The sequence below is a fragment of the Lynx rufus genome, unplaced genomic scaffold (assembly GCF_022079265.1).
Source record: "Lynx rufus isolate CCGP_SWC_20201006 ecotype Redwood Valley unplaced genomic scaffold, mLynRuf1.p SCAF_5, whole genome shotgun sequence".
NCBI classification, from domain to species: domain Eukaryota; kingdom Metazoa; phylum Chordata; class Mammalia; order Carnivora; family Felidae; genus Lynx; species Lynx rufus.
In genome coordinates this window covers 148572746-148598799 of record NW_025814867.1, presented here as the reverse complement: position 1 = coordinate 148598799, position 26054 = coordinate 148572746, and the positions used below count along the sequence as shown (strand labels likewise).

At 50.0% G+C, this 26054-nt stretch overlaps 1 protein-coding gene across 5 annotated transcripts in view; it reads left to right on the top strand.

The window, feature by feature from the left end:
- RUNX1 (RUNX family transcription factor 1) overlaps positions 1-26054 on the top strand; it is a 254223-nt gene that overhangs the window by 201159 nt on the left and 27010 nt on the right. For 4 of the 5 annotated variants that reach the window (XM_047099262.1, XM_047099260.1, XM_047099261.1 and 1 more), the window contains one exon: positions 13324-13515. The exons of the other annotated variant lie outside the window; for it this stretch is intronic. In XM_047099262.1, the coding sequence (XP_046955218.1) occupies positions 13324-13515 (192 nt within the window). The remainder of the gene's footprint in view (positions 1-13323; positions 13516-26054) is intronic. 5 annotated transcript variants of the gene reach the window in all.

The window sequence follows — 26054 nt, the reverse complement described above, 5'->3', positions numbered from 1 at the left end:
CAACAGGGCATAACCCCGGGTTTCAGAAACGGAGCAGAGAGCTCTGAGCCGGAGGGAGTGAGAGAGGCATTTGGAGCTGGACCAGCCCGGCTTCAGGTGTCATCCCTGCCACTGACCAGTGGCACATCAGTTTCCCCATCTGAAGAATGGGCTTAGCGACACCTGCCTTGCCGGAGGGTGTGAAGGTGAAAGGAGTGTGCCTGAGAGGCAGGCTAGAGTGGGGGTTGGCAACTAGAGAGTTGGCTGCTTCCTTCAACCCCGCCTCTCCTCCATGATCAGATTAGCCTCCCCAAGCTCAGCCCTCTCGGGTGTAAAACCAGGAGGGTGAGATCCCTATGAGAGGGAGGTCTTGTGCAGATTGATGATAGCACAGCCTGGCACAGAGGAGCTCCTTAAATATTAGCACACGCCCTGGACACAGGTCCCTTTCCCTCATCCCTTAGCCTTTACCAAGGGAAACTACTGGAATTCTGCCCAAGTGGGGACCAAATATGTGCCATTGCCAAGTTAGTTTTTATTTTTAAATTTTCTTTTTATAATGCTTATTCTTTTTTTTTTTTTTTTTTTTTTTTGAGAGAGAGAGAGAGACAGAGAGAGACAGAGTGTGAGCAGGGGAGGGGCAGAGAGAGAGGGACCCACAGAGTCCGAAGCAGGCTCCAGGCTCTGAGCTGTCAGCACACAGCCCGACGTGGGGCTCAAACCCACGAGCCGTGAGATCCTGACCTGAGCCGAAGTCGGATGCTTAACTGACTGAGCCACCCATGCACCCCATTGCCAAGTTATTTTTTAAAAACTCCTGGCAGATTGGGTCCCCAGCATACAATTCAATAAGGGCTTTTTTTCTCTTTTACCTTCCACCCTATCTACTATTAATTCCAAATACTGAACTGATTTCAACAGTTCATTCCTCACTGAAGCAAAATCCTGTTAACTGGATTGCCCTGGAGAGAAGTGGTCCTTTTCCAAATAGAGATTTTATCAAAATTTAGTTGTTTCTTAACTGAATGTTAGCACTCATGCTGCTGTGTGCCTGCCAACGTCTAGAAGCTTCCACGGGGTCATCTATAAGATGGGAATAATCATATGAGCTGTCTACTGCCTAGCACTATTTCAGATGAACTGAGATAATATATATCAAGATGCTTGGCAAACAGTCTTACCAGTTAGGTAATAGAAATCTAATAGATTATAGTGCAATAATAGAAAAATATAATAGAAAGATTGATTATTGTTTTGTATCTACTATACAAAAATCTCAGGGATCTTAAATAATTATTGTTTTTTTTTGAGGGTAGATTTTGTTTCATCAGGCCTTTCAGAACCGAGGGGAAGAAACGTGTAGAAAAGGAATAGAGATGCTCAAATCAGCCCCAGCTGCCAATCCGTACTGTTAGGAATTTTACCTTTTGCCATTAGAATATCCTGTTTTCTTTACCTACTACTATATACCCTTGAAAAACACTGGAAGCTAAAAGCAGCAACCCTAACAGTTAAAAGAGCCGCATTTACTTTAAATATGTATTTCTTTTCCGAAACCAAATGCCACCTTTCCTCGACGATTCTGGAATTCTGGTTTCTCTCGGTGAAAGGCTTGGGAAGAGAGTTCCTGGTGGAGTCCCTGTTCCTTTTTTTTTTTTTTTTTTTTTTTTGCCCATGGCTTTTTACATATGCTGCTTGCCTGAGATTTCTGGATTAGATTTCAGGGAGGTGACATGTTACACCGTTGGGCCTCCATGCCAGTTTCCCAGGACGAGTCAAATCTGCAACAGCTCAGAGGTGAGACTCTTCCAAGGCTCCGGAGGCCGGCTCTCTGTCCTGTTCCTTCACGGACTGGCTGCCAGGACCAGGTTGGGAGAAACTCGTTCTCTTCCTTGGGTGATTCAGCCAGTCTCAAAATAAATAGGCAGGCAGAAAGAACTGGAAACTGCTGAAATTTGAGTCTCCAGGGCTGGGCTCTTCTCGGGAGCCGCTCGGTTGAACTGTAAAAGGAATCCTGAGCCCTGGGCAAGGGAGCGGCCACCTAGTGGAAAGACCGCTGGCCTGGGAAAGGCAGCTTCTGGCCCTGGCTGGCTCCACCAAGCTCCGCTTTCCCCTCCCAGAGCCTCCCTTTCCTTATCTGCAGAGCGAGAGAGACGATCTGACGATTTTAAGGTCCTTGTCGGCTTCTCGGAATCTGACTTGATGTCTGCTAGGAGCAGGTACATTTCCAAGGCATGGTCTTCCGGCCTGGGGAAGGAGAGCCCGGGGCCCTGCCCTCAGCCCACCATCCCGGGGAGGCCCAGGACTGGGAAGCTGGGGGAGGGAGGGGGCATCTATCACTCCCCAAGCCGGGGAAAGAAACGAATAAAGGTCCACTCGAGAATGACATGCCACAAGTAGGGGAAGTCAGCCTAACTAGATTTCCCATGGCTTTGGCATCATTTAAGAAAAGAAGAGGGAGGGGAAAAAAAAGACATCCCTATACCCACAAAGTGCTCAATTGTGCAAACCACAGAATCCCGGCATGGCCAGCTTCCTGAAGCTGGCCGGTCAGAGACCTTCGTGTTAATTCCTCAACCAACGAGAAAAGATGGTTTGAGTCCTGTTGACTTAATTGCTAGATGTTTCTGAGCGAGGCCTGCCTCCCTCCTTCACCTCCTTGCAGCATTATGGGCTGTTCTTTATTACCTGCCCTACCTATCTGCACAATCTAGCCGCAAACAGCTTTGGTTGACCACACCACTTCCCTATTGAAAGTTAATACTGTTTGACTCATTCTGTGTTACTAACCTGAAGCCAAAGAAAACAAGCCAGAGAATAACCGGCTTGTATGGAGTTTGGAAAGCTCTCAGAGGCCCTGCTTGCAAAATCCTATACAGTAGCTTTACTATATCTCTCTGCTGCAGCTGCAAAGAAAATGAAGGAAGCAGAAGTAGTTAAAAAAAAAAAAAAGCTGGGGGTGGGGAAAAGTCAGAGCAGGAGTTGGGGGGGAGCGCCCCACAGGCCATGGAAAGACTCACCATAATCTGCAATAGTTTATGAGTGCGTTCCCTCTGAGCTGAGATGATGCCTTCACACCCCGGAGTATTCATACAGGAGAGGGACTGTTCAGGGAGTTAAAAGGAGAGAAGGTTCAAAACCAGTTGTTGAAAAGGCAGGCGTCCTATTGCATTCAGAGCAGAGTGGAGCTGGGAAGCCGGGGTCACTGAGCCAGCCTTCCATAGGCCGGGTCCCAAGGTAAAGACAGAGGAAGAGGAGAAAGCCTCTTCCTTTCAGATCTGGAAAGATTTGCTGGGAGAAGGTTGCCCACGTTTGGTCCTTCCTTCCATAACTGGCTCAGAGGTGGTCAGCAGGGTGAATAGGGGGCATTTGTGTGTTGGAGTAAGTTGAGCTTTTCCCTCCCAACGTCACCTGGCAAGCCGTGGGACTAGTGTTTTCGTCACCACGTCATGGCTCTTTGGGAATCCCGGGCAAATACCCCCTTGCCCATTCAGGTAACTGTCAGAAGATTTACTCCCCTACAGACGGTCGCCGCTTCTCAGCTGTGTGTTGACAACACAGGCTTTTAAAAGCCTGGATAAAAGCCTCAGTGAGGTCATCATCCCCCAGACAAGCTGGAAGTTTTTTCTCTGGATGGCATGAGGCGGGGCTAATAGCTCGTGAAAAAGCAACTACTAGTTACTGTTGGTTTTCTGACCAGCCAGGGCTCAGAGATTGTGAGTGGCCGGGGTGCTGTGGCCCTTTTACGCACCTGAGGGGCTGCTCAGCCATTTTCTAGAAGACTTTGACAGCCCCTCGATCTCGCGCTTCCATGAGGACGGCCCCAAGGTCAGTTGGCATTTATGACTAGAGAGGTGGAAATCAGGTGCTCCCTGCCCTCTCTGCTGCTGGGAACCCCCACCCGCCCTGGGGGCCCAGGACTTTTAGGAATGGAGGGAATTTACTTTCCCCTCTTCAGAAGTACAGAGGAGTAGAGAGCATCGTACACACTGCTGAGTGCACATCCCAGGATAAATCTAGCCTACTAAGGGGGAGTTTATTCACTCTTTTTTTTCATCCGTTTATTCATTCACCCAGCAGTTCCCGAGGTACCGTCTAACCTCATACGGGCCCTCAGTTTACTCTGCGGGTCACACAGGGTAGTGGGGTGCGGCGGGGAGGTGGATGGCCCCCGCAGGGAAGGTGGATGGCCTGTGTGGACAACAGGAATGCCCAGGCAACTCAGTGAGGCAGGTGCCCTCTGTGGACCCCTGGGATGGTTTTCTCCTTGTCCGCAGGCCTTGCCCTGGGGCCTGTTCTGCTGAGAACCAGAACTCCAGAACCAGCTCAGAAGCTCCAGGCAGCATCCCCAGCCCAAACTCACCTCTCAGTACCGCCCCCACCAAAACATACCCTCCAAAGTCCCCTTCCAGTCACAGCCCACCCAGGGGGGCTAGGAACTCCTGGGGTAAAAGTAACCGCTCTCAGGTTACTTTTTAATGGCTCCCTAACGGGCTTTTCTGGAGACAGTCCCTTAATCAAGGACAGTGGATAAGCCTTGGAATTACAGGCTCATAGAGAAGAGAGGCTCTTGAACTTGTGAGCGGCCTGCACCCCTCCCTCTGCGGGGTCTCCTCCCCCCCCCCCCCAGACGGCCACCTCTGGTCAAGAGCAAAAGAAACCGGACGGGTTCTCCGCCCTAAGCTACAATTAGGTCCTGAGTCACCAGACAGAAACAGGAGGTAACCAATGGCGACCAGCGACTACAGATTTTGACTACTCTGCTTTCAGGGTGGTCCGGGTCTCAAAGAGCTCCTGCGAGCGAGCTGAGAACTCCACTGTCCTGTTACTCGGAGGTTGGAACGGGAGCAGCTCTGTTTTGTTTTTGTTTCTGTCCCGCGAATCTGGGGGGCATGGCTGGGGGTGGGGGGCGGGCCTCGCGTGGGCCTTCCTTCCGCCGGAGTCTCTGTTAGTTTTCATCTGGCTTTGGCCCCCGGCTGGCTCTGCCTCTCCCTGGTACTGTTGCTTTGTATACCTTTCCTTTTCTACTCGTCTCTAGCAGTTGGGTCTTCGCCCGTCGGACCGTGCGTGTGTGTGTGTGTGTGTGTGTGTGTGTGTCTGCGTGTGTGTGAAGCTGCTACAAAAAACAAAACAAAACAAACAAACAAGGGAAGCCGAAGCAGCTCTTTCTTTACATGAGGGTGTTGTGCTCAACTCAGCACAAGGGCCTCTTATCTCTTCTTTTTTATTTTTTGGCATGATGAAAGAAACGTTAGAGAAGACGAGTTTTGCAGACCATTTGACTTTTTTTTTTAATTTTTTTTTTTAATGTTCATTTTTTAGAGAGAGAGAGACACAGAGCATGAGCAGGGGGAGGGGCAGAGAGAGAGGGAAACCAAGAATCGGACGCAGGCTCCAGGCCCTGAGCTGTCAGCACAGAGCCCGCCGCGGGGCTCGAACTCGCAAACCTCGTGCTCATGACCTGAGCTGAAGTCGGACACCCAACCGACTGAGCCACCCAAGCGCCCCACTGACTTCTTTTTTTTTTTTTAAGTTTATTTATTTATTTTGAGAGAGACGGTGTGTGTGTGTGTGTGTGTGTGAACGGGGCGGGGCAGAGAGAGAGAGAGAGAGAGAGAGAATCCCAAGCAGGCTCTGCACTGTCAGCAAGGAGCCTGACGCAGGGCTCCAGCCCAAACACCATGAGATCATGATCTGAGCTGAAATCAAGAGTCGGATGCTTAACTGCCTGAGCCACCCAGACAATATGACTTCTAATGAGACATTTCCACATGAAACTTGATGTGCTCAGTTATGATGTTTTTCCTCCACAAGTAGTTTTCTGACCCCGCTTGAAGAAAAGAGGTAAAACCCCACACCCTCGTGGACTTCACAGTCCAGTGGGCGCAGGCAGACCAGAAGTAATTGTTAATAAGTGCCATGGAGAAAACCAAAGCTGTAGGGCTAAGGGGTCGACTGGGCCGGGAGAGCTTGCAATTTAAACTAGGGTGTTTAGGAATGTCTCAGGGACAAGGTGAAACCTGAGCAAAGACTTGAAGGATGGAGGGATGCAGTGCACAGATATCTGGGAAAGGGGTATTCTGGGCAGAAGAAACAGCAAGTGCAAAGGCCCGGAGGCAGACATTTGGGAGTGATAGCAAGGTGGCCAGTATGGCTGGAGCAGAGCAGAGAACTCACACTGCCTGCCTCCTAGTTTCAAAATAAGGGGTATTCACCTTAGAAAGCAGGCATAGCAAAATGCCAGGCTGGCCTCTAAAACATGAGCTTTATGCCATATGGAGGGCCAAGGCAGGACCACGGTTTGGAAAGACCCAGGATAGGGAAGCCCCACGCACGACCAGACCTGTGGTCACTCGCTTACCTACTGCCACCTGCGAGAGAATCGAAGCTTTTCCCAACCAAAGGCATCGCTCTCCCCATTGGTGATTCTCCTGGGGTAAAGCATCGTGTCTGTGGGATCCCTAAGAAAGTCGAAACACGTTACCTAGGAAGAAGCAGCACCCCGACAGACTTTTCTCCAGGGTTCAGTGTGATTTTCCACCTGTAGAAGGTAGGAGGGCATGTGCCCAGGACACATGGGAGAGGGGGCGTGGACAGACACACAGGTAGAGGAATGAGCAATAATCTCAGCCTTACATTCCTCTTGCCACTGATGACAGGGGAAGGGCAGGGGACCAAGAAGTATCATTATTTCCCATCTCATCAGAGAAGCAGGGAAATGAGACCCTGGAGTAAGGTTCAGCAGGCTGGCTCTCTTCCCAGCTGCAGCCGCTGACTCCTTGCTAGCAGGTCTTGAGGGGAGTCTGACGGCCCACTCCCTCTGGATGCACCCTTTCGATGATGAGGGGGAAGGGGCCGAGACCCAGAATGTGATGCCCCAGTCAGCAAGGTAGCAGGAAAGGCTCGGTGAAGGCTTGAGGGGAGAGAGGAGAAGATCCGAGAACCGTGATGTCCTAGGTCACTAGTAACTGTCCGAAAGGCCACTGACGAAACAGCAGGAGACAGGGGGAGAGTGAATTCTCGGGGTATGTTGTGCAAACCTGCTGACCACCAGCACCCGGGAGGGCAGTGCGTGCCGGGTAGAACGCCAGGTTCAAGCTAGAGCTCCAAAGACCAATTAGACAGTTGAGCCTGGGACTGGCTCCCACAGGCCAGGTGTCTGGCTGAGAAAAAGACAGAAAGAAACCTTTGAAAGTCCTAACGTCATATGAGGTTGTTCAAGAAAGCCTGTGCTTGGAGTCGCCCAACCAGAACGAGTTGAGTAGCTAATTGCTGAGATATAATTGCCGTGAATGCTTTTAGAGCCCCCTCGGAGTCATCCATCTTAGTCCTTTAATTCCAGGCTTCCAGATAAGGAGGCTGGGTGATGAAGAGACTTGCTCGTGTCCGCAGGAAAGTTGGGTGGAAAAGCAGATTTATAATAGAGGTTCTTAACAGGCAGACTGGCGGTCACGTTTCCCTGGTGCCATGTTGTTTCTCTGGCGGAGAGAAGGATTACGGCATCTGCTTTAACACCCCCATCCTTGGGGGCACCCAGAGGCTTGAACTGGAAAGGAACAACAGGTTCCTCATTAACCCTTTCCTGCTCTTCTTCAAAGTCGTTCCGTAGACGGCAGAGCAGGAGTCGCGCTCTGGGTTCACCTTGCAGGTCAGCCTGAGCACAGCCACGGTGAGTCACCGACTCAGCTCAGTGATGGCGGGAGGGAACTGGTCTACACCCACCTGTCTGTAGGGCAGACCTCTGGCACTTACAGCCGTCCTGCATACATTGAAGAGCTGAAAGATTAAGAAAAAGACCACCAGGTAGCTGTCGCCAAAACAAGGCCGTCACTCGTCACTCGGCGCTCGTGGATACTTAGTCTAAACACAGTTCCGGTATATTTGGTGTGTTCATTTCTAGCCCAGGGGAAGTTAGAAGCACGTTGAAGGGAGGAGTCACCCCCCTGTCTCGCTCAAATCCCGAGGATGTTCCCTGGACCAGCTTCGGGGGGGGGGGGGGTGGTCACATCGCTTGGGCCTTATTAGACGTCTAAATTCTCAGGCCACACCCCAGGGCTACCAAGCCAGAATGCCCCACGGCTCGGATGCCCATTCAGGTGTGTGAGACATAGCTGTCTACTGTGGGGTCACAATACACTTCTGGCTCTACACACGAGCTGGGAACAGAAGTGGGACAGTAAAGGCAGAAAGTGCAAATCTTTATGGTGCTCTGGTGGCCCGGTGACCGACAATTACCTAACACTGTTCACTCTCCTATCGATCCACCGGGGGGGGGGGGGCACACAGAAATTGGTATGGATAGGAGCAAGATTGCGGGGCGGTGGGTGGGCAGCTGTTTAAGGGAGTGGGTGTGTTTTCAGACCTGCCCTCCTTCTCTCGTTGGCCGTGTGAGGTTAGATAAATGACATAACCGGTCTGAACTTCACTTCTCACACGTGGGTTAAAAAACAAAGCCGATTTCTCCGGCACGTCTCCAGTTCTGAAGTACTCTAACTTTGCAAGGATGTCCTAGTTTGACAACATGGGGAGAAATTAGAGGGAGAAGTTAGGCTACCAAAGTTTATATGGCACTGGACAGTCTATAAACATGAATATATAATATGTATCCTAATATAGAATATGCTAACATACATATACATTTGATATCATGATATATACATACATGTATGTGTGTATATATATATATATACACAATGGGACAATACTGTCCAGCATTAAATTAGCCAGCAGACAGATAGTTTTGCTATTAGAAAGATTTATTTCATCACCTGCAAGGTGCTTTAAGGAAGGATCACATTCACATTCGGTATGATTACTTTCCTGTCCTCAAGACTTTAATAACCCCGGAATCTAGAGTTTAGACTGTTATACCAGGAAAAATGAGCTGTTGTCTACACACGTCAATTTCTTTTCCATAGTCCTAAAGCCGTAGCAAATTAAGGGGGAGATACCCAGGTTTTTATATCCAGACCCATGTTGTTAGTATCAGATTGACCAGCAAGCATCTTTTGAAACGCAAAAGAATTGTATTGTATGCTTTTAGAATTGTATGCTTTTAGAAGACTCACAAGGTCATATATAGACATACACAAATATATGTATCTATACATATATAGATAGATATCTTTTTGGTATTATCATTTCGCATACATTTTGTTCAACTGTTCATCATGACAATGCTTCAAATCTATGCCTTCCTACCTTTTCTGCTGAGAACCTATCAAGAAAAGTAGTAAACCCATACCAGAAACATGGGCTGACAAGCTGCCATAAAATCATTCTCTCTGGCCAAAATTTTCCAGGAAAATGTGACAATTTAGCCTTACTTGTTTTCTGTGATAGAGAAGAATATAGTTCGGGCGCCTGGGTGGCTCGGTTAAGCACAGAACTCTTGATCTCAGCTCAGGTCTTGATCTCAGGGGCGTGAGTTCAAGCCCCACGTTGGGCTCCAGGCTGGGTGTGGAGACTACTTTAAAAAAAATTTTAAAGGAGAAAATATCATATTCCACAGTTCAACCGCGGTTTCTTAAAAAATATAGTTCAGTTATGGAAGAGAGATGCATACCTACTCAGTCTAGTTTTTATAGCAGAAAAATTGAAAGCTGGTCTCATTATCCATCATGGCTATCATAACATTTAGGGATGCCTTGTGGGCAGCTATCCCAGAAAGCTACAGGACGTATATCTCTGGAATGAAGAAGTAAAATTTCGCAGATGGGATTAATTTATTTTTATTCCTTTTTTTTTTCTTTTGGCTTTTTATGACACTATGTATATAATAAAATCCTAATCAAATACTTCTTCCAGAATGTGGGAATAGTAAGAGAGAAACAAAATTAAGTATCCTTTTCAACTCTGTTCAAGAGTCATTGAGATGTCCTGGTATGAAATCTTAAAGCAGCCACTATTTTAAGGGCCACCGTGTCAACATTTTCAGCTTGCTTACAGTGGGCTCAAAAAGTCAGACTACCAAAAGTGCATGCTTAGCGCTGCATGGTAATTCTACTAGATTTGATCCAGAGTTGAATTCCCTGCTGCCCTCTGAAGCCCAGTCCTCAGCAAGAAAGAAGAAAAGGGAGCTTGATAGTGAACATTTCCCATATTTAAAATTCAGGGGGCAAATTGACATTTTAATTGCACGCAGATACAGGAAACCGGAGACCTAAAGCATCCATTTTCCCCGGCTTGAAAGTTTATGTCGGAAGCTCCTGTATTTCATACAAAATATGCCTCTTTGGCCCATGAACTCTGATGGCTTCAGAAAAGAAGAATTAGGTGTTCCTTTGATCTAGCTTATAAATGCATCTGAACCACACCTTTCAGATGATAATGCTTTTTATTTCCCCCGTGCCTTGGTGTTAGGACCCTCTAGCACCCTGGTGAGGAAGTGACTGGTGAGGGGAGATTCCCTGCAAAGATAAGAAGGCTCTTACTTACCGCCAGGATCACATGTGGGGAGGGCGAGGAATGAATGCTTCCCCCCACTCCTCCGGCATTGAACTCAGCCTCCCGACTCTCGGGGCTTAGAAAATGGCTGCGAGTGAAGAATTGTTTTCTCTGAGAGTTATGCCCGAACATTCCTGCTAAAGCAGGCAGTCATCAGTTAATCTCTGTAAATGACTACGATTTTGGCAGGTGTCAGCTGATACAGAAATTGCTCACATGTTAAAACTTTTGGTTTTTTTAGACGTAGGGCAATGAGAGGGGACTAATGCAAACAAATCATCTCACGTTGTGCCTGGCCACAGTCGCGGCTTACCTAAAATGACTTATTCCTGCTCCATGTTTTTGGTGGCACGTGATCCCCAACCTTGGGGACCGAGCCGGACACAACCGACAGCCGCTCTTCAAAGGCAGACCGTAGAGTCCAAATTGCCAAATGCTGTGTACTCACAACGATCTCGTATACATCATCCTTCTGGATCACCCTCTGTCCTTGACACGGTGGTCTTCAAAAATGCCACTGGGTGCCCAAGGAATGTGAAGTTTTGAAACGGGTACAAAACCTGCTGGAAGCCTCTGCACCATTATTTCGCCAACCGGCATTCTTTCTGAGGCAGTGGAACTCCCCAGAATCATTTGTCCTGCCCTCTTCTCTCCCTGACTCCTAATACCAACCATTAGGTCGTGGTAGGCATTTAAAACTGCTTTGAATGGCTTCTGAGTTGGAATTCTTTTGCTTGTAGGAATACCAGATTTCTCAGTCTGATCAGCGGAAAGCTACGAATCTGTCCCAAATATAAAAGGAGGGAGGAGTCAGGGTGCCTGGGTGGCTCAGTCGGTTAAGCGTCTGACTTCGGCTCGGGTCATGATCTCGCGGTTTGTGGGTTCGGGCCCCACGTCGGGCCCCGTGCTGACAGCTCAGAGCCTGGAGCCTGCTTCGGATTGTGTCTCCCTCTCTCTCCGCCCCTCCCCCACTTGCGTGCGTGCGCTCATGCTCTCTCTCTCTCTCTCTCTCTCTCTCAAAAATAAATAAACATTAAAAAAAAAAAAGGAGGGAGGAGTCAGGGAAAGATCCATCCAGAGACACTGAATTACACCATGATCCACTGAAATAGAATGTTCTAGAAAAAGACATTTTCATACTTCTGAGAGAAAGGGATGACAGGAGTTGTTCCGGGACCTGGCCCTATGGCCTTTCGCCCACAAGGCCAGTGCTTAAAATACTCAGCCGGTAAGAGGCCTCTCACATGTGTGCTGGCCCTGTGTGACTCAGGCTGTTTGTGTTCAGGTCGAGTGTTGTGGGCTGCGGGGCTGAATCAGAGTCCAGATTTGCCTTGGTGACACATGAAAAGAGGGAGCGTTGCGTTTGAACTACACAAATATTATGCTTAAGTCGTTTTCCTCATTTTGGAGCCAAACAGGTCTTGTCCATGATAAAAATCACTGCAGTATAGTGGGTCCTTTTTTTGGTCTGGAATTTGAGACTGCATCCACTGTGCCAAGGGGCCTGGCAGCAGGAAGAAACGGCAAGCCACGGAGATTTGGAGCCGTAATACAAGTTATAAAATTTAATTTTGTAATTGTAGCGATCGGGAGCTGGGCTGAAATGCACTTCTCCCACCCCACTGCCCCCCAGGCCGCGGAGAGTAGACTCCTGGAATTCTCTTTCTAACTGCGGGCTGGGTCAGGGCATGTGAAGCAGCCCCAGTTTATGGCAACGAGGTCCAGTGTTGTTTGGAGGCCGCCTGACAATGGCGGAGGGGGTTGGGGGGGGGTCGGTGTGTGAAATTGGTCAGTGACCCTTTATTCGAACCACAGGGGTGAGGAAGGAGCAGGGGCACATCGTCTTTCAAAGGGGAATGAATCGCCTGGCCCCGCGGTGGCTAGATCGGTACATCTCGAGCCTCAGTTCTGCTTGACAGGCCTGCGTCTCCAGTGTAGAGACGTTTTGTTGGAGGAATTAAGGAAGGAAACAGGAGGCCCAACCCTCCCGGCCTGTCCCATGTGAATGGCCTCTGCTCACTGCGTGGTGGTGACAGTGATTTTGATGGGGAACAAGGCAAGGACACTCACCATCTATACAGACGCCCCCCCTTGGATTCCTGAGCCCTTGGGCAAGTTCATCCGGTCTGCTGGCACATCCTCTGGGCTCCAGTGGGCCCAGCCTGCTGGGAATACTGGACCCGATGAGGCCCAGGCTACACCTTCCGGTCCACCCCCCTCTTAGAGGGTGCACCTGGGGAAGTCGGCTTCAGGAAGGAATGCTCAAGAATGCCCGTAGAAAGCTTTCGAGGAGAGGGAGAGGAGAGGGGCCGAGGGGCTGCCCGAGCCCTGCATTTAGCAGGAAATCGGACCTCCCCAAGGACTGTGGGTTTGCAGCCACACCTCATTTCCTGTTGGAAGGGGCGTGCGCTGAGCTCCAGGGCCCACTTTGCTGCCTCTAAAACCTGCCAGTGGTGATTGGATTTGCAGTAGGGAGCGGCCGTTCCGATGCCACAGGGAAGGCACCTTTCCTGGCTGCCACAGCTTCGCCCGCGGTGTGCGGCCGAGCGCCAACGATGGATGCTTCTTCTCTCCCTCTCGACCTGACGCGGTCACCAAGGCGGGTGCGCCCACCGCGTTCTGCCCAGCGGAGGTGGGCGCACGGGGTTAGGGAGACGGGGCGCACACGGGGTGGGCCACCCAGTGGCCTGGGATGACGGGGGCCCCGAATCTCCCCCGGGGCGCCCCAGCCAAGCGTGCAGACCTCCAGCGAAGCCACGTTGGGGGCGAGGGGAGAGGGAGGGGAAAGACAGGAAAACCCCGGATGTCAGGAAATCCACAATACATTTTCTGATCTTTTCCCTCCCTCCTTCCTTGCCTCCCTCTCCCCTCCCCACCCCACCCCCCTCCCCACAATAGGACATCGTCAGAAACTAGATGATCAGACCAAGCCCGGGAGCTTGTCCTTTTCCGAGCGGCTCAGTGAGCTGGAGCAGCTGCGGCGAACAGCCATGAGGGTCAGCCCACACCACCCAGCCCCCACACCCAACCCTCGGGCCTCCTTGAACCACTCCACTGCCTTTAACCCTCAGCCTCAGAGTCAGATGCAGGGTAAGTACCTGGAGGGAGCCCGCTTCCCGCCTCGCCCTCGGGCCGCACCCCCTCCCCCAGACCAGTCCTGGCTTCTTTCTCCTCCTTGCGCTGAGGGTGGTCCTTGGACCAGCAGCCTCGTAGACACGCAGGGTCTCTGGCCCAGCCCGGACCTACTGAGTCAGATCTGCCTTGTACTGAGATCCCCAGATCCGGAGGCTTTGCTGCCTAGGATATGGAGAGATATCTATCTATACGTAGATAATATCTTGAATGTTTTCAAGAGTTAGCTTTGGCTATGCTGTTTTCCTCCCTACCCATTAGGCTAGAACACACACACGCACGTACACACGCACGCACCCCAAGCGAGGTGAAAGTCAGGAGGTTTCAAGTTCCTGTGGGCTTCAGATCATTGGTGGGGCTTGTACCTAATATATGTCCTTTACGAAAATATAAAGAAATACGAGGAAGGTCTGGCTGCCATCACATCAAAGGTATTATTTACAATAAATAAATTTGCAATCAATAAAGAGTGCAGATTAACACACACACACACACACACACACACACACAGCCATACACGCATACCCTGGGGTTTAGCTAGCAACTGCAAAAACACTGTAAAATACAGTAATTGCATAAAATGCCCAGTGCCAAATTAGATAATACACAAAGTTCATTTGCACCGTAGAAACCACTGACGTCAATGGTTATTTGCTCTGTGATACCATGTCAAATTTCCGAAATACAGTCCCTTACTCTGTGCTGTGCAGCACACAGCTGTATGTGATATGGTCACAGTCAGATTCTCTTCTCCAAGTAGCAGGCTTGTTGGACTCAAAGGGAGAGATAAGGGACACATCTGGGGGAGAGAGCAGGTGGCCAGCCAGGGACACGCTACCTGCCCCCCGAGACTGCCAAAATTCGCTTCCCCGGGTGCTTTCTCTGTGTGAGCCGTATTGCGGGATGTGCTCTCCTCGTGAGTTCTTCAAGGTTTCTAGACCAGTACCCCTCTTTTGGGGCTAGCACTTGGGGGGTCCTCGAAGAGTAGGCTGACTCTCTTGCCCAGAGTTCGATGGCTCCTGTCCCAGGCTCTCATAATGATGTTTCTGGGGGCGGTTCTTTTATTTGAGTGGAAAATTCCCAAAGACAGCTTCCCGTCAGATGCTCGGCACACAGCTGTTAAGTGGCCTGTGGGTAGAGTGGCCCCTTTGTATCGGAACAGAAACCCAGAGCTTGATTCGGGCAGGTTGTCTCTCATCTACAGACTCATCTTAGGTGTCTTGAGAAATAGCCTCCGTGAAAGCCTCAGGTTTATGGTGCTTTATCGTGACTAGTCATTCAAAAATACGCCCACTGATCTTTTCTAATGCCAAAATGCAGGCGTGGACGGTAAATTGGGTCGAATGGCACATTAACGGAAAGCGATGGGCAAGGGGTTAAATGATACTTGCCTTCCAGATAGAACAAACTGTCAAGGCGATTTTTTGATCTTGTGTTGAGGGCCATTGAAATTACTTTACGTCACCTGCAGACCTCCATCTGTGACATCAAAGGGAAGATTTCTATTCTCTTATTCTCTCGTCGTATGCCGGGCCATTTATACTACTAGGTTGATGAAGGGACTTGCCTTTTTCTCCTAATATTGGAAGCAAAACTATTCAGCATTTTTTAAAAAAGCAATGGAAAATTCAACCACAGCGGGGGCAAGTTGAAATGGTCACCCTGAAGCCAGCTTTGTTTCAGACGGTTTTGGTGAGGAGTGAATCAGATCTGATTTCCCTCCTTGTCAGATACGCTCTTTTTTTTTTTTACCAAAAAGGAGAGGGGGAGGGTAGTAATTGAATTCTTGTCCTCGGCAGTCAGCAGCTCTTGGGTGGAGACACAACCGTGGACGGGCATTCTTCAGCTCTTTGGAATACTGTATGCTTAGCAGAGTATCAGGTTTAACACAGAGCATCACCCCTTTATTGTTCCTTTTGAAAACTTTTTACTTCTGCAACATGTAAGTAATAATAACTTGCTTTTAGAGGGCCCTAGAGGCTTGGTTGCTATGCTAAAGAATGTGTTAACTATATTGCTAATGCTCTTTCTTTCCAAAATATGATTTGCTGGTCAGTATATCACTTGTAAAATTATAGGAACTTTTTAAAAATAACCGCCCAAGATATATTCGTGTAAAACTACTTTTTCTTTCTTCCTTTTTTTTTTTTTCTATAAGGAAATGTTTTTTTCCCTTAGTCATGTTTTGAGTAGACCCTGGGGATTTTTTTCCCTGAAATTAGAAAGTTAACAGGGATAATAGTAAAGTCTCTTTCAGCCAGAACCTTCATTTTGTTCTTGACAAGTAAGAAAATGGTTATTTTCCTGGCTTAGCTCTGGAGACTCCATATTACATTTAAGAAGATGCTTTATGTAAAAATTCAGCATGTGTTTATGGCTCTCTTTGAAAAGGCATCAATCGCTATAGGAAAAATATCCCAAAGGTAGTCATGGAAGTTGAATAGGGTGCCGTACAGATGTGTGAATGTTTTCAGCATCTGGAAACGTCAGCAGCTGGGGGCTTGGAGAGATCGTGGGCTGACAGAGAGGCTGGGACTTCATCCGGAGAGCTACGCCTGCCCCTTCAACTCTGCCCGTAGGAAATCACAGATGTAGAATAACGCCTCTGTTTGTCTGCAGTCAGATGTGCTTGAGAATCCCCCAAAACAGACATCTCAAATTATCTGAAGCAAGGTAAGGGAAAAGGGGGGCAGGCCGCCCCCCACCAAACCACTGTTCGTTTGGTGAGGTTTTTAGCTATTAAGAGGGCTGAGGTCAATTTCAGCTTCCTACTTTACCAGCTCTTAAAAGTGAAGAGAAAGCCATTTTGTCGCGGCTACACGATTAGGCAAGAGAGCATCACGAACTGCTACGGGCGAGGTTTAGGATTCTCGTAGAGTCATGGGAAGGAAAACGGACACGTGTCCTTTCAAAAGATGGGACAGGACAGATTCTAGCAAGATGAAGTCGCCGATGCTCAATCGGTCACACGCACTCCTTTAGAGATGGCTCCAGGCGACCCAAGCAAGTCATTTTAAGAATTTGACTCCTGATTTACCAGAACTGATGAACCACATTTACAGCTGCATAACCCCCACCTTTCTGGGAAGAGGTAGACAGACTCACATCTGAAGAAACTGGAGAAAGGAAGGGGCCAAAGTTTTGTAGTTCTGCTGCATGTTGGCGTGAGGTTTAGCTCTTTAACCCGTTAGGATGTATTTTGGCACAGATCAGACCTTTTGTACACGTTATTCCGCTCTCACCGCAATCCCCTGATGCGGGTTGTAGACAGAGGGGATAAACCCCACAGGCTAACAATTGCCCAGATTCTCCAAGAGCAGAAGTGACGGACTTAGACTCAAACCCAGATCTTTCTGGCTACGGAGCCAGTGTTGCGAGGGTGGCAGGTTCTGTTGGATCAAGGATCCATTAGACTCAAGCCTGACCAGGGTCAAAAGATCCTCAAAGAGGCGAGGGGAGGAGTGCTGAGCTGGACATTCACTTGCCTTCTGTTGGCATTAGATGTTGCTGATGATGATAACCTTAGGGCCAGACTCTGTGGTGGGCACCTCGAAAAACTATCTTTTTGGGGGGCGGGGGGCATCAAGCGGGGGGCTTGATTTTCCAAGCTGAGGACAAAAGGACACTTAACTCAGAATCATGAGTCTCCAGCGTGAGGGAACGAAGGACGAGGAGGGCTTCCCAACTGCTCTTTGTTTCCTGGGGCAGCGGCCCGGCCTTCCTGCATGTACGAGTCTGTCTCTCTTGGGGTCCGTTGTTGCCGGAACCTTCCGAACGTCCAACACCGGCCACCTCTCATCAGCCTTGAGGAGTATGCACGTGCCTCTCGCCGAGAGTTGAGAGTATGGCCAGAGAGTGGAGGCCCTGACATCTCAGATTCACCTCCTGATTTTTAGTATTCCAAACGATTTTTGTTTTGATGGTGATTTTCCCCAAAAGTCAAAGTTACTTTGGAAAGGCTACGGTTGTCTGTGAAGCTTTTGGAGGTATGAATTGACTTTGTTCCTCAGCTATCCGGTTACATATGTCAGTGTTTATCAGCCACATTGACAAAAGGGAAAAAAAAAACCTTTCTACTTCCCTGTAGGAGGTGAGAGAAATCCCCTTTCCAGCCTTGGGGGTAAAATATCAAACTTCTCTTTTCTTCTCCTCACTTCTTCTCTGTCGCTCTCTCTCTCTCTCTCTCTCCTTCCTTTTTCTTCTAGAAGTTCAAAATCAGAGCGGGGTGGGGGACTATATAGTCCAAAGCCAGAGGGGTTTGCGCATGTAAATCTACAAATGGTCATTTAATGCTTACACGATAAAGCAAACTAGTCAGGGCGCTAGGAATCGACTTAGAAGCCATGCGGTAAAGGTGAAAAGTGAATGATTTAAAAATCACTCTTATCTAGCGTGGTAGAACTTGAGAGCCTTTAGAGGTTTACGACGTCAGAATCTGAACACGATTGAGATCAAGCCTGAATCGGGTGTCCCCGTGAATACAGAAAAATAAATAAATGCGAGAGGGAAGGGAGGGAGGGAAAAGGAAAACAGTGGAAAGGATGCAGAATGAAGAGTTCACGTGTGAGGGGCACCAGGGTGGCTCAGTCGGCTGAGCGTCCGACTTCGGCTCAGGTCACGATCTCGCCGTCTGTGAATTCGAGCCCCGTGTCGGGCTCAGTGCTGACAGCTCGGAGCCTGGAGCCTGCTTTGGCTTCTGTGTCTCCCTCTCTCTCTGCCCCTCCTCCGCTTGTGCTCTGTCTCTGTCGGTCTCTCAAAAATGAATAAATGTAAAAAAAATAATAATAATTAAAAAAAAAAAAAAGAGTTAACGTGTGGGTGAGCAAGCTGACAGGTGCCACTGCTGTGTCCTGTCCTCTCTTCTCAGGAGCAGGCGGAGGGGTTAGAGTTAACAGAGCTGAAAGCATTCTTAAGGCAGGAATTGAGAACCCAGTTTACTGTTTCCCATGTTCTTGGCTGGTGCAATGTAAACTGTAGGTTTAAGGAAAGTTTGAAAAGCTCATATCAATGAATCGCGTCGTAGACATGCAGAAAAAGAGAAAGGGGGATGGGAAGAAAGCTAAGTCTGTTTTCTCCTCGAGAAAAAGGCCGTAAGGCCTTCGCCATTGTAGCTTGAGTTGAATGTGGCTACCGTGTGTCTAACACCCTTGATTTCCATTCACGGCCTGTGAGTTCCTCTCGCGCTCTGTTGATGGCGAGGCATGGTTAGCGACACAGAACCCCCTTGAACGGCACGGCTCAAAATGCCTGCACTGTATTTACAAGCACCGCACAGCTAAGTACTTAATAAACCAGCCCTTCAAAGGAGCCGCCGACCTCGTGAGCTGTCAGCACCCGTAATCATAAACCACATTTTTAGCGGGACTACATTTTCAGACCAAACGTTTCCATGGATGTCGTTCAAGGTGATCGGACCGTGTTTTCCAGAGCGTGTTGGCAATGCTCTTCTAATGCTTTTCTAATTACAAGAAAGAAGGGTTCACTTTAGGGCCTGATCTTAAGGATAAAATATTCCTTCTGAGGATTTGATATGTTCTGAACAGTCCCCTCGTTCTGGTAATCTACAGGCCGGCATGCGGGTGTGTGGGTGCACACACACATACAGAGTTTTTGCTCAGAAGAGCAAGGTTTTAATAAAACTCTAGCTGGAGCACTTCCGTGGTACCGATGATTAAGTGGCGAGAGGGAGAGCTGAGCTGAGGACCTAACGGCTTAGGAAGACAGTGCACAGTGGCTAAGGGTGAAGGCTCAACAGGCAGACCACCTTGGCCTAACCCCGGCCTCTACCGTGTATTGCTCTGGGACCTCTGGCAGGTTTCTTAACCACTTAAAGCCTCAGTTTCTCCACTTGCAAAACAAGAGCAGTAATTATGCTTGGAGATTCTAGGGCCATCGTGAAGCATGAAGCGGTGAGCCGTAGATTCAGCCCATGGAAAGCACTTAAAACCGTTAGGGGCGCCTGGGTGGCTCAGTCAGTTGAGCATCCCACTCTTGATTTCGGCTCAGGTCGTGATCGCACGGTTCGTGAGTTCAAGCCCCGCATCGGGCTCTGTGCTGACGGTGTGGACAGCCTGCTGTGTCTCCCTCTCTCTGTGCCCCTCCCCCACCCCTCGAGCACACAAATCCGTGCCTCCGGGTGTTCCTTGGCTCCTGGCTCCCCCTTTCCAGGCTCCCCTTTCACCTTCATACGGCCTCCTCGTCTGTGTCATCCCCCTCTTCTGTCTCTTATGAGGACACTTGTCACTGGATTTAGGCCCCACCCAGATAAAGCAGGAGAATCTCATCTCTTCTCACTGAATCACATCTGCAAAGATTGTTTCTCCAAATAAGATCACATTCACGGGTCTGTGGCTCAGAACGTGGACACACGTTTTTTGGTCGGGGGCGGCGGGGGGAGGGGGGGGGCGGGGGAAGGGCCGGTGGGCACCATTCTAGCAATTACACCAAAGTAGAAAGGACAGGAGGCCGCAGAGGAGTCTAGAAATAACTTTGCTGCATCCACCCCCCAGAGCAGATATTTTAGGCAGGGGACATATGGACACAGTGTCTCACGTTAAATGCCTCCATCATCTCTTCTGGCCAGCAGGTCAGCTCGTCATTGCTGGAACTCAGTATCATGGTACTTTTATCTCCCAGGCAGGAAAACATAGGATTTTTTTTTTTTTTTTTTTATGTGAAGTCAGACATTTCTTAACATTTTCTAGCGCACGTAGGCAGATGGGACCAGAGGGCCAGCAGTGCTAGGCAGGGAAAGGTCGGGGGGATCTCTGCCCTGTCTCATGGGAACCACGCAGACCAGCAGACTGGAGGCCTGGGTGCCCTCTGCCCTCGCCCCCAACAGCTCATGACGCTGTGGATGGTGGTAAGCATGGGCTCAGAAGACGACAGGAAGACCACAGCCAGCCAGTTGGGACGGACTCAAGAACTGGACCTCCCCAGAGCTAGGCGTATCACTGTCATTTGGGACAAGCTGCCTTTCTTTGAAAAATGGCTTTATGGCAAGGCATTGTTGACCGGACACACATTTCGAAAGGCTGGCGATTCACTTTGCATGCCCCATAATCCCAAATTTACAAATCACCCGAAGATAGCCTTTCACATTTGTATATTTAAAAAAGAAACTTTGACTACGGCCACGAAGTCGTGTCCAAGTTTGCCCAAAGTTTGCACCCAGGGAGGAACAAACCATACTCTCTGGTAGCAAAGCAGGGTCTGGGTTAGAGAGCTACTGTGCTTTCTTGTAAGGGGTGGTTCCCCAAACTGAGCTGGTTTCACTCATGGGCGTTATTTTTCCTCACGTCGCGGAGCGGCAAGGCAGGCCCTGCTGTAATTCAGTTCTTTTAGGGGCTGTTTAAAAGCACATGGGGTTTAAATAATGCTGAGGAACCCTAACGACTTCTGCCTCTCCTTATTCCTCTCTGGCCCTCGGGGCCTCACTGTCAGGCCTTTTGGGGGAAAGTGTACCCAGGGCTTCTCAGACCTCAGGAGCCGCCTCGGTACGTAGTTGTCTCAGATCCTCCCATTTTACGTCCGTCCGTAGCCTTCGCCCCTCTGGAGCTTTCCGATTATTGAACAATAATCTGCCTCCAAAGCAGAACAGCCCAATTGTTATGGAGATTAAAGGGACGGATTGCAAAACACCTGTAAATAAAATCTTCACTGACAAACCCAGTTTCTTTCCACAGACCTTTCTTCCATAATCTCTTTCTGGCAGAACATTTTATGTTTTGATACCAGAGATTCAGTTACCAACCACAGTAAATAAAACAAAATAATTTCAAAAAATGGTATAGAACTCACCCGAAAAACAAACATTGGCCAGTCATGCTTATTTTCTGTTTTTTTTTTTTTTGTGCACGCCTGAGGATTGACCGCGGGGGGGGTGGGGGTGGGGGGGAGTACTTCTTACCCAGTTGATTTTTTTTTTCCTTTCTATTTTTTTTAATGTTTATTTATTTTTGAGAGCCAGAGAGACAGAGCACGAGCAGGGGAGGGGCAGAGAGAGAGAGGGAGACGCAGAAGCCGAAGCAGGCTCCAGGCTCTGAGCTGTCAGCACAGAGCCGGACGCAGGGCTCGAACCCACGAACCATGTGATCATGACCTGAGCCGAAGTTGGACTCTTACCCTTTTGTAAAGGGGATTCTCTGTAAGATGGAACCCCCTGTTTGTCCGCCTGGAGGGAGTGTGGACGCGATGGGGGAGGAGGTGGGAGAGAACTGACCAGTGCGTCTCATGTCACCTCATGGCTGTCGCGTGGCCGTGAAACCTGAGCTTTAAAACACACAGCACGAACACACTTGGAGCTCATTCCTGCTCACCATCTTGGTCTTCCAGCCGACATTACTGAATCTACGCCTCCATAAGTCAGTGCGATCATCGTGCTGAACAAGACTTGGGCTGCTGGGGTGGCGAGCCCAGTCCCGCTGGGGGGAAGGGGGACGATGCACCGTGACCCTTCTGCTGTGGGGCTTTGGGTGTGGCCACCAGTGATGTCGTAAAGGCAGAGCATCCCTAGAGAAAGCCTCTGCGTCGGCACCACCCTGGGTGTGAGCAGTTCACCCATCCGGGACATTTAAATCTCCCAGATCTATAACTTGCTGGTTCCCACGGAGGAACTGTCTTTACTTACAGCTTTATGTGTTCAACTGAGTCACTCCGAGGCCGGACCCAAGACCCAGGGAGCTTACGCTGTGCCAACAACTCCTGCCATCTTTAGGAAGGTCGCATGTGGACGCTGACCTGCAGGAGTGGGGGTGGGGGAGGTCGAAGAATCTCTCAAGGTAAAAAGGGAGGAAGAAATAACCTGACCAGTGATAGCGCTCTTTGGAGTTGCAGGTCGCACAAGGGGAAGTGAATGTGGAAGAGACTTGTTTTATTAAGTCTCATGGGGTTTGTACCCAGTGTGGCCACTCACGCTGCATTAGCCCATCTCTCTGTAAGATCAGATGGCAAATTATATGATAAAGTTATTAAAATATCTGGAAAAGTCAGCACAAGCTCAAGGGCTCGCCTCGGCATTTCTGCCCGTTAAGTGGTTTATTGAGATCGCCCCTCTCGAGGTCTGTTCATCTTCATCCGGACGTTGTTGTAGATTGCCAGCTCTGTAGAACCGTCATTTGCCTGAATTCTCGGCCGTGATTCTGTGGCTGGTCCAAGAGGGTTGGTGTCTTCGGGGTGAAAGCACAAGTTTTTGAAACGCGCAGTGATGTCAGCCCCCCCCCCCCCCCGCCAGTTTTGAACCTGTGGCGTAGGTTGGTGACGGCGTCTATGCTGGGGTTGTGATTGGAGCAGACTGCGGTGAATTATGACGAGGACGCTGCCTGGTTCACGCGTGTACCAAAGGCGATAACAAAATGGAGCCCATGGTTGTGTCGTTGGTTCATGTAACCCCCACCACCTGTCACCCGTGAGGCGCAGGGCACGGTCCTGAGGGTCCCGCCTAGTGGGCCCGCACAGGCACACAGCCTCCACGTGATCAGTTCCCGCCGTTCCCTTTACCGCCAATCCCAGGTCCCCCCCGTCTCATAGAAGCAATTACAGACATGGTCTTCAACGCTAATATTCTATAATTCTGGCTACTGCAGCTCCTGGAGATTACCAGTCGTGCCGAACATTCTCAGGGAAACCAGTAGGGATGTCCCGGAATGCCTCTACTCGGTTGCTTATGATGAAAAGGCCACCTTTCCTTCCTCCCTTCCTTCCTTCCTTCCTTCCTTCCTTCCTTCCTTCCTTTCTTCCTTCCTTCCTTCCTTCCTTCCTTCCTTCCTTCCTTCCTTCTATTTTTGGTAATATTTTTGCTGTGAGATCGAGCTTTCTGAGGCACCATATGTTGCTAAATGAGAGAAGCCATTGCCCAGACGTGGATCTGTTTAATTTAATATGATTTTCCACAAATTACAAAGCATGACTTTAAAATTGAATTTGTGCAAAATTACCGATGGCCAATTCAGGTGGACGGGAGAGGAAATCTTGTTAGTCTTATTCCAGAATCTCTTCCCGATTTCCTCATTTGATTCTTTCACGCCTTGGGGGAGGGGGGCGGTCGGGGGCGGGGGCGGTGGATACATTAGGGGGTCTATAAGGAGTTTCTTTTATTTTTCAAACTTTCTCCCTGGTCATTCATGGCTCCCTCAGACAGAGACACAGCGGCCTGGAGATGTCAAGACAGGGCAGATACAGCTGTTCCTCCCATCTTATCATCAGAAGAGACTCAGAAAAAAACACGGGAGCCCCCCTGCCCCCCTCCCGCCAAGAATGTACTTTCTCAGGAAAGCAGAATCTGGATCTATAAATTAGCACTAAAACCTATATGGCGGATAGTGGGTACGGACTTTGGAATTCCAATCCCAGGTTGGCTGCTTCCCAGTTATGTGATCTTGCAAAAATTACTGAAGTCCTTTGTTCCGCTGCTCCCCATCTGTAAAATGGGCGCGGTAATATTAGCACCTGACTCACCGGCGAGCTGTGAGGACAAATGAGTTACCATTCATATGCCCGGCCCGCAGGGAGCGTCGCGTGTATTTACTCCTATTACGTCAGGAGTTTGCCACAGGGATTGAGGTATATTTTCGTCAAGGGTTTAAGCACAGCGCCCACTAAATAAGTGGTTGGTGTCATTTGCTTTACTCTTAACGCTATTATTGTCCTCGTGCTGGTGGCAGTGGTGTATCACCAGGGTGTCACATATCCGTCCATCCTGCCCGGTTCGGATGAGCCACAGAGCCACTCTGTGACACTCACCTTGTGTCTCCTTGTTCCGCAGGAGGACAGGAGCCCTGTCTGTGGTGGTTTCAGTAGGGTCTTCGAGTCCTGTCCCGTTTCCTTGGGTGAACTCCAACAGGAGAGCCCATAACTGCTGCTCCGCAAGGTCAAATGGGAACGGCAAACTGTTGTAGCTGAAAGGGACCTTATTCTTCTTTGCTCCGTGCCCTTTATTTTACTCATGAGACACCAAGGCCCAGGGAATCACAGGGATTGGCCTAGTCGGAGGCCGACCTGAACTCCAAGTCTTGGGACTCCTGGTCCAGTGCTCATCCCATTGGTCCGGCCCCCCTCGGAGGTGGCCACGGAATATAGGGTATGGAACCCTCGTTAGGACACGTAATCCTGCTCTGCCTTCCGCGGCCCTTTTCTAGAAGTGTGCGGTCTCCTCAACGAGACGATAGGCCGCGTGATCGGGTCCCGTATCCTGTGCTTCTTTGTGTCTCCGTTTGCAAAATGCTCAATTCCACACTTGCGTAGGGGTTCTGCGAAAAGGCAAGGCTAGGATACCCGTCTCCAGGCCACCCTGTGTCCTTCTCAGCCCCACAGAGCACCCCCCAGCCCAGCTCCCTGGGGGACAGCAAACAGCTGCAGAAGGGCTGACGGGACACTCCGTGACCACAGGGCCCACGTGGGCAGCAGCCGCGGATGAACCCCGACCCGTCCCTTACTTGCATGAATCGGACACATTCAGAGAATGTGAATGGTCAGCCTCTTTGGCATTTTTAACGAACCATCTACAAAAGGATTTCTTTGAACCTAGTTTCACCTTCCTGTGTGATTTTAAGTAAATACCTCCCTGGGCCGATTCCGCCCACAGGCCCGGGCCTTGAAAGCCTGCTGGCGGCTTGGGCTGGCGGGCCAAGAGGAGGCCTGCAGACAGGTGTGCGAGGGTTTTGGGGCGGGGCCGGGCAGCCACAGCTGTGGGAACTCGGCAAAGCCGGGGCTGGGGGGGTGCTGGGGACGGGTGCTCAGTGACAGTCCCGTGTCCCAGTTCAGGACACCGCTGCCAACTTCTGCATCTAGGCCGCGCGGACGAGGGAGCTAGGGCCAGACACAGGCGTCCCCGCGATTGACCACCACCGTGATTTCAGAGTCAGGGTCACGGACGGCAAGACCAGAGCCACCCAGGGCCTTCACAGGAATCCCGTGGGCAGATACCAAGTGTTCAGAGGCGCTGAATCGAGGGTGGCTTCCGGGCCCCCTTGCATTGGTGGCCACCTGTCCTATGTGCACCTTAGTTAAGGGTTAATCAAGAGAAGCAGGGACTTGAGGCCCCGCACTGACTAAGCACGTGGACCGGCCCTCCCGGCTTCGCCTCCCACAGCGCCTGACTCTTGACGAGTTATGACCATAGCCCTGGGCGGGGTGGGGGGGGGGGGGGTGCTTAAGCTCCAGGCCTCGCACTGGAGGTTCTCAGGGCTGGTCCAAGAACCACAGGTTTCTAAAGAACAGACCAGAAGAGGGGGCGATAAAGGAAATGCTGGGAAATGGCCCTTTTTGTTGCTCAGAAGAACAGAGCCATTCGGAAACATAGCATTCAGTGGTGTCAGAAGTTTTCCCAGCCAGGGGAACGATGTCCCCTGGTTTGGGCAGTGCTTACAGTGACTTTGAACTTCTGACCACGGAAATGAGTGAATCCTAGAAAGCCGGACGAGAATGAGATGGCCAGCCCCCCCTGCCCCCCCTCCCCGCCGCCTCATTCAATAGGGGAGACACTGGAAGCCCAGAGAGGT